Consider the following 8,725-nt stretch of genomic DNA (forward strand, 5'->3'; position numbering starts at 1 on the left):
CCTAGGTGTCCCTCGTAACCAGAGCGTGGTGTGCCAGCCTGCCTTCCTCCCTCGCGGGGGAACACGGTCCTCCCTCATCACGGTCCTCCCTCATCACGGTCCCTTGGCCCCTGGGTGCTGGATCCTCTCTCCCATCGGGCTGTGCCAGGCTACCTGGTCCCTGAAGTGGGTGCAGAACCCTCAGGGACTGAACAGGACCATCTGGACCAAGGGGCGGGAAGCTCGGGGCTCTGGCCAGGACTGGGGTCTAACCCTCCCTCCTAGAGTGGCGGATGTTGGAAGGGGCCCTCTTGTCAAGGTGCTCTGACCCCTGCGGAGCTCTTGGCGACGGCTGTCTTACCCCAGGCTGCGCTCCTCGCGTGACCACACCCCAAATCCTCAGGACACCCCTCTCCTGGCTCCTATGGACCTGCCTTCCTCCGAGGCGGGTGCTGCCCTCCCCTGCAGGCGTCCCTCGCCCAGCCCTCTGTCCTCGGCCCAGCCTCCCGCTGCAGCAGCCTCAGAGCCCCCCACCCCCACCCCCGGCTTCTCTGCACGGACAGCTTGCGTCTAAGGTGGGAGTAAGGGAGGCAGGTTTCCAGTCCCGGAGGTTGATCTTCTCCAGAACTCAGGCACCTCCTGGCCAGCTGGGAGGTGATGGAGACCCTGCCACCTGCGGCTGCGGAAGGGCCTTCGGGGACACAGAACGATCTGCAGACAGTCCATTCCACCTCACCTACCGCAGCCCACCCTCGGGGTTCAGCTGAATTACGCGCCTTCTAACACCAGCCTCTAAGACGAAGAAAAGGCCTAGCTGTTCGCTTATTCAAATAAAGTTTGTGAAGGGGACAAGGTGCCACCTCTTGGGCCAGGCCTGTGCTGCCGCCTTCCCCTCACGGGAGCAGTGGTCCAGGTCAGCTCGGGTCTCGCCGCATCTTCTGACCCGGCACCAGCCCCGCCCTCAGCCCCACCCCCTGAGAGCCCTCGGGGTGCTCCCCTCCCCCAGCTCCCGGCCACCAGAGTCGGGTGAGCTCGCCGCCGGCCCCTCTCTCCTCCGAGGCGGCAGAAACAGGAGGCCTCCAGGTTTTATTTCATTGAACTCAAAGGACTTTCTTCTTAACTGAGACAGACGACAAGATCTGACAACACCCGAAACGAGAACATTTCTCTGACCAGACGCTGATGCCCGGTGCAGAGTACATCACACACAGGAAAGTGGGAGTTGTCTTATTCAAGTCGGTGTCTGATTTTGTAGACGCTCCACTGCCGGAGAAACAGACGGCAAATAAATAAAGTGCTCTGAGAGCCCGTCAAGCAGCAAGGGCCCAGTGGGGGAGACGAGGAAGAGGTGGGAAAGCGGAAGCAGCTAAGTACTCAAGGCCAGAACCCTAAGAACAGCCGCGGCAGGAGCGCATGCTAAGGACGCGTCCCCAGCCCCTCCCACGCCCGGCCCCTCCCACGCCCGGCCCCTCCCATAGCCAGCACCTCCCACGGCCAGCCCCTCAGAGCGCAGACAGCCCCTCCCACGGCCAGCCCCTCCCACGGCCAGCCCCTCGGAGCGCAGACAGCCCCTCCCACGGCCAGCCCCTCCCACGGCCAGCCCCTCGGAGCGCAGACAGCCCCAGCCAGGGCCACCGCCGTGCCCCTCCCACGATGGGGGGGTTCTCTGCGGGTGGGAGGGGGTCTCTGAGCCCGGGCCCCTGGGCCTCCAGCACGCTTTCTCCCCGTTGGGAAGCAGCCCCAGGCAGCTCCGGCTGAGCCCCGAGCCCAGGAAGGACAGGGCACCCTGCACAGCTCACTCCGCCCAACAGCTCCGCGCCCGCTGCAACGCACAGCCGCTTGTGGGCGTGCACAAGCACTCACACACACGCTCACACCCGCACACTCGCACACACTCATACATGCGCGCTCACACACGGGCACCCACGCGGTCAGCGAAGAGCCTCCCCTGTGCCATTCTCAGGCCCTCTCAGGCTGGCCCAGCAAGAGGCTGGAGCTGGCGATCCAGCCACCCGGAGGGTGAGAGCTGGGCTTGAAAGGGGCACATCTGCGAATCAGCCCCAAGGAGGACCCTCGTCCTCTGCCCCCCTCCTCCCCTGCAGCCCCGCGTCACAGTCTCTCAGACGTGGTCCCCACAGCTCCGTGGGTGCAGTCCGCAGGCTGGCAGGCTCCCAGAAGTGGACCTGGGTGGACACAGCTGCGGTGGAGGAGGGCCACCAGGACCAGGGCTCCGGGTGACTTGGCACAAGGAAGGAAGCCATCAGGCCCCGTCGGTGGGCATCTGTGGGGGGCACGTGGTGGCCGCGGTGCAGCCTCCGGCCCCGGGGTGAGGCAGGCAGAGATCCTCACCTGGGACCCGGGCTCCAGCTGGGCAGCTGAGGAGGCCACATGGTGTGAGGCTCGTCCACTCTGTCCTGGGGGCAACCAGGCTGCTGGGGTCCTCAGCCCCAGGAACTCTGAGCGCATCGACCGTGAGCAACCACTGCCCGAGCAGACGTGGGACCGGTGCGGCGTGAGGGCCAGGGTCTCTGCCGCCTCCCCTCGGCACGGCTCCTGGTGCATCAGTCAGCAGCGCAGCCAAGGCCTCCGGGACCAATGCAGGCCCATCCAGATGAGTCTCTCCCGTGCGATGCTGGGCCCAGGGGCCAGCCTGGGGACAGAGACGTGGGGTCAGGCGAGGGTCTCCGCCCCATCCCACGCACCACTGTCCCTTCCCCTCCTGCTGACACGGTCCCCAGGGGCCACGCCCCCTCCCGACCCCGCCCCCCCAAACCGAGAGGCTTGTGCCACTCAACACTGAGGAGCCCTTGGTCCAGCCTGGGGTGGGATTTGCAGCAGGGTGGGGAGGGCCGGCTCTGGCGGTGAGGACCTTGCTCCCCGGCGGCGCTGGGCCTCATCTCTCCGGTGCCCACCTCAGCTCAGACTGTCCCCCGGTCTCCCCTGTGACTTCCCATACACTCCACTTTCCCTACCATGGGCCCCTCTGTCTCTAGGTCCCCTGGAAGCCTCTGCTCCCTTGCCCCATCCCCCCCGTGCTAGGTCTTCCAGAAGGTGGGAGAGTGCAGGCCGAGAGGCAGATGCAGCTCCACCACTTCTTACCTGTGTGATAAGGGCCAATCTCTCCCCTCCCAGAGCCCCAGTAGGTGCGCAGGACTGAGCTCCCCGAGTGTCGCTAGGTCTGTCCTTCCTTCCCCACCCCAGAACCGGACCACGGGGCCACCCCACCCCTCGGGGTCTCTGCCTGGTCCCTTCCTCTCCTCGTGGGTCAGGCCCTTCTCTAGGCTGCTCCCCAGGCAGCTCTAGGGTCAGGGTCAGGGTTAGGGTTAGGGTTAGGGTTAGGGACTCTCTGGACAAGCCCAGAGAAGGGGCAGGTCACTTCCTATAACACCAGTTCCTGAGACAAAGAAAGAGATGGGGACTTGAGAGCTGCCTCCCCACCCAGAGCGGTCCCTGTCCCACCAGGTGTCACCTCCTCTACAAGCCCCTTCTCCGTCTGTCCTCCCCACCCCAGCCGAGAGCTGCCCTCCGCTCAAGGAGATCCCCACTTTCCCAAATCCTTGGGGACACGGGGGCTGCTGGAGGCCGTCCAGGGCTGTGGCACAGGGAAGGCACTGGAAGGAGCTGGAGTGAGCGGGGCTGAGATGGGGGGAGGGCCGGGGAGGAATGCGTCTTTCCTGCTCTTCCGTGTCCCCAGATGCGGACCTTTGGAGGATGCCCCAGGAGAGCGGAGAGGGGACCATCACGGACAGCAGGAGCAGCCAGAGAGCCGTCCCCTGGCCCCAGAGACCAGGCGGGAGGCCGGTGCGCAAAGGGCTGAGGACGAGGCAGACCTGTGGTTTGGCCAAGAACACAACCACCCTTCCAGGCTGCCCCCCAGCGGGTAGAGGACAAGGGTAGCAGCATCTTTTCTCCTCTAGGCGCCCCCCCCCCGAGCCTCCCCGAGCCCATTTCCCTCCACTCCCCCGTGTTCAGGTGACACCACCGGGGCCGTGGGCGGGAGGTGATGGGCTGACCCTCCAAGATGCCGAGGCCGCCGCCTCTCACCCCCATCTTGGAAATATGACAAGGGAGCCCGGAGGGCCTGCGCCCGCCCTGCCTTGTCTGCTCGCGGCTAGGCAGCTTTCCGGGCTGGCTTCCTCGGGCCTCTTCCACGCCTCCCGCAAACCACCGAGCGGCCTGGACATCTAGATGTCATGGCAACCGCCTCCCTCCAGCCCGAAGTCCAACCTCTGGCCTCCTACCTCTTCGGTCAGGGCCAGTCATTCACGTTCCTGCTGCACAATTTCTTCCTTCTCCTCCCCACTTCGGCCAAGGTGAGGCAACAGGTCGGCCGCACTCAACTAATTTTCTCGAGTGCGATGGAAAGGGCCCGCTTCGCGAGTTTCTGTGCAGTTTGTCACCGGCCGCGACGTGGGTGACCAGAGCCGGGGCTTGGGGCTCGGTGGCCGTGACCTCCGCCGAGCTCTAGGGTCCGGGGGCCCAAGCCGCCCCTCCTCCTTCCCCCGCCGCGTCCCGGCGGCCCTGGGCCCCGCGGAGCTTCATGCCGGCGCCCCTGCCGTCGTGGCCGGGCGGCGGTGGTCGCGGGCGCTCACTCGATCCGCACCTGCAGGCGCACGTTGAGCATCACCGAGGCCACGATGTAGAAGTAGGGGAAGTTCACGCGCAGCCGCCAGGCCAGGTCGAAGAAGGTGATCAGCGTGCGCGTGAGCCCCTTGCAGAAGGCGCCGTACGAGCCGCGGGCCGCGGCCGAGCGAGACAGCCGCACCGCCAGGCCCGACAGGGCCGCCGCCGCCGCCGCTGCAGACAGGGCCGCCGACGCCGCCATGGGCCCGGCCCGGCGCAGGCTCCGCCGACCGACCGCACCGCAGGCGGGCGGGCAGGTGGAGGCGAGGCCTTGAGCCGACGGCCAGCAGCCCTCGCGTCCCGCCCCGCTCTCGGTCTCGCCTACCCGGTTGGGCTCCAGCTGCAGTGGCAGCCACAGCCAAGGCTCCGCCTCAGCCGCCCAGGGACAGCTCCGCCCCCTCGCCTGCTCCCCGAGTTGCGGCCGCCAGCGTAGCTCCGCCCGTAGCGTGGTCACGCCCCTTGCCGGGCGACTTCGAGCTGCTGGAGTGGACTCAGCCCCACCCCCGGACCCACCCCCCCGGCATGCCCCGCCTCCTCCCATGCTGCCAAGAAGAGAGCCCAGAGGGCCTGAGTGCTTTGGAAGGCGCTGGTGCCCTGGGATCCTTTTGCAGAATGTGCTAGAGCAGGGGCAGTGGAGGTCCGGAGGGTCTGGACCGCTGGGTTGATTCTGCACAGAAGGCCCACCCTGAACGCTCGGCCCGTTTACACCATCCCCTCTCCCTCCCTGTCTCCACAGAAAACTGGGCGAGCCAACCCACTGTACTTTTTCTTTAAAGTAATTATTTACTTATTTATTTGGTTGTGCCGGGTCTTAGTTGCAGCAGGCGGGCTCCTTAGTTGTGGCATGCAAACTCTTAGTTGCGGCATGAATGTGGGATCTAGTTCCCCGACCAGGGATGGGACCTGGACCCCCTGCATTGGGAGTGCGGAATCTTATCCACTGCACCACCAGGGAAGTCCCGCTCTGTACTTTTCTTTAATTCACATTTTTCTGGTAACTCTGCCCTATGGAGTTTCACCAAACCTGTGGCGAGCATTGCCCTCTGAGGAAGGCGCCATTAAGACCCTCATAAGCCTCAGGGCCCGATTGTACTCTCCTTGGTATGCATCCTGGACTTTATGGGATGAACGTAAAAAAGGAGATGGCCTTTGGCCAAATCGCTCCAGGGATCTGCTCAGTTACTGGGAGTCCCGGGTTGTTCCCTAAAGCTAGGAAAAGCAACCCTGGAGGGGAAATTGGTGCCTTTGAGGGAGAAGCCGAGAAGCCAATCAACCAGCTGATGCCGATAAGGCGTGACTAAGCCGAGAAGCCAATTAACCAGCTGATGCCGATAAGGCGTGACTAAGCAAATTCCCTGCTTTAGGGGTGTATATACGGCTACGCTTTGTTGTTAAACTTGCCTTGCAACCATCAGTTGTCTGTGCCCTTCTGATCCCATACCTTGGTGCGTTCAGTTCCCTACCCCCTCTCGTCGATTGTTGCTGCACTTTGAGGACCCGCCGCGGCTGGCGGCAAGTGGCGCCCGAACAGGGACCGGACGGGAGGGACATCTGAATCTCGGTAGGTGAATCCCCGGAGTTATGAGTGAAAGTGTGGCCACATAGTAAAGTTGATAGTAACTCGGGGCAATAGTCAGAAGTAAAAAAATATGGGACAAAAAGTACCCAAGGAGCGACCTGAGATTACTGATCAAGAGAAGGAGTTGTCCACCAGTGTTTTCCAGGCTTTCACAGCTAGAAATTATGATGTCTGTCTGCAACATCTTGCCTGCCTACAAGATATAAACAAAGACGATTATAATATAATTTTGAATACGGCAGTAGCTGAGTTTTTCAAAAGTAACCAGACAACAGATAGTTTAAGACAGACACTTAACCAGTTGAAGAATCAGGAAGAAATGGATGGATTAGATGATGTTGAAAACAATATGTTGTATTACAATCAAGCAGTCATCCTGTATCATGTCCGACAGTATACAGAAGCCATATCCGTTGGTGAAAAACTTTATCAGTTCATAGAACCTTTTGAAGAAAAATTTGCCCAAGCAGTGTGTTTTTTGCTCGTAGACCTGTATATATTAACCTACCAAGCTGAGAAAGCTTTACATCTTCTTGCTGTTCTAGAAAAAATGATTTCACAGGGCAACAATAACAAAAATGGAAAGAATGAGACTGGTAATTACAGCAACAAAGATGGGTCTAATGATAAAGCTGAAAGTGGAGCTCTAATAGAAGCTGCAAAGTCAAAGATACTATCTTTGTGTTGAAGTATATGTAGGAGGACAAGGGACTTTACTGGCCGGCCATAGTTTAAGGGTAGTTAAAGCTGTTACAAGTTTGAAGTTTCCCTCCTTTTTTCCTTCTGATTTTCCCCAATCTGATTTTGAATTCTCAAATCTGGTGCACCTTAAATTATAATAATGGTACCATTTTAATTTCTTCAGTTTCTGTTACTAATAATAGTTTGGTTTTTATAAGCATTGGGATTTGGGGAAGTTTGCATTGTCTTATTCTTATCAACCGGTTATTACTTGTGTTACACCCTCATATGCCTTGCTAATAGGAGATTTACAGATTGAGTTTACTTCTGGTTCCTTAGGATATAATATAACTTGTCAGAATTGTATTTTTAGTACTTGCATTCTGCCTATGAAAGGAACTTTTTCTGTTATGATGTTAAAACAACCTTCCTATGTAATACTGCCTGTAAATATTTCTGAACCATGGTATCATAGTACTAGCATGCAAGCTAGGCTAGAATTATCTGAAGCTTTAAAAAGACTTAAATGATTCATTGGAATATTAATAGGTAGCATATTAGCCTTAGCCGCTTTAACAGCCACAGCCACTACCGCCGGTTTAGCATTAAGTAAAACTGTACAACAAGCACATTATGTTAATCAATTGTCTAAAAATACCAGTATTGCATTAGCATGACAAAGTCATATTGATACTCAACTAAAAACTGAGGTTGATGAGTTAAAAAATGCTCTCATAGGTTTAGGAGACCAAATTATGGCTTTAAAATTGAAAATGCGTTTGATTTGCCATGCTAAATATACTTGGATTTGTGTGACTCAACACGCTTATAATGAAACTGACTGGGATTGGAACAAAGTAAAAATGCACTTTTTAAGTGTATGGACTGATGGACACATTAGTTTGGACGTACAAAAACTTAATGCGGAAATAACAAGCAATTCAAGAAGCTCATCTACAAGAAGACGGGCCCCAACAATTAATTCAAGGACTCTTGGATCAGCTTCAATGGTTAAACCCAATGCATTGGTTTCAAAATGGACTCACAGGATTGATTACCGTGGGGTCATGTGTATTGTTGATGTTAATTGCATTACCTTGTTTATTACGCTTTATTGTTGGCCGTCTCGCTGCTCTTCGTCAGGAGGTGTATGGGTTGAAATTGCATTATCAAGCTTTAAAAAATAAAAGAGGGGGAAATGTGGCGAGCATTGCCCTCTGAGGAAGGCGCCATTAAGACCCTCATAAGCCTCAGGGCCCGATTGTACTCTCCTTGGTATGCATCCTGGACTTTATGGGATGAACGTGAAAAAGGAGATGGCCTTTGGCCAAATCGCTCCAGGGACCTGCTTAGTTACTGGGAGTCCCTGGTTTTTCCCTAAAAGCTAGGAAAAGCAACCCTGGAGGGGAAATTGGTGCCTCTGAGGGAGAAGCCGAGAAGCCAATCAACCAGCTGATGCCGATAAGGCGTGACTAAGCCGAGAAGCCAATTAACCAGCTGATGCCGATAAGGCGTGACTAAGCAAATTCCCTGCTTTAGGGGTGTATATACGGCTACGCTTTGTTGTTAAACTTGCCTTGCAACCATCAGTTGCTTGTGCCCTTCTGATCCCATACCTTGGTGCGTTCAGTTCCCTACCCCCTCTCGTCGATTGTTGCTGCACTTTGAGGACCCGCCGCGGCTGGCGGCACAAACCCACATGCGCATTTTTTCCCCTTTCTGGTATATTCGCTGGTGTTGTGTATTTCTTTATTCATGAATTGCCCCATTGTCCTTCCCTTTTACCTGTAGGGGAGGAAAGACTTTCCCTCTACCTTCCTAGATTCAATATGTCAATATATACACTTCCTAGGTCAATGAAAA

At 57.3% G+C, this 8,725-nt stretch overlaps 1 protein-coding gene across 1 annotated transcript; it reads right to left on the reverse strand.

Moving 5' to 3' along the window:
• Positions 1-1,528: 1,528 nt before the first annotated feature.
• LOC131747931 (small integral membrane protein 10-like protein 2A) lies at positions 1,529-5,000 on the reverse strand. Its single transcript, XM_059050005.2, has 2 exons — positions 4,221-5,000; positions 1,529-2,629 (listed from the first exon to the last, which is right to left on the reverse strand). Exon 1 carries the CDS (start codon positions 4,802-4,804, stop codon positions 4,568-4,570), a length of 237 nt encoding a protein of 78 aa, XP_058905988.1. The 5' UTR covers positions 4,805-5,000; the 3' UTR covers positions 1,529-2,629; positions 4,221-4,567.
• Between the last annotated feature and the right edge of the window lie 3,725 nt (positions 5,001-8,725).

The sequence above is a fragment of the Kogia breviceps genome, chromosome X (genome assembly GCF_026419965.1).
Source record: "Kogia breviceps isolate mKogBre1 chromosome X, mKogBre1 haplotype 1, whole genome shotgun sequence".
Taxonomy (NCBI): domain Eukaryota; kingdom Metazoa; phylum Chordata; class Mammalia; order Artiodactyla; family Physeteridae; genus Kogia; species Kogia breviceps.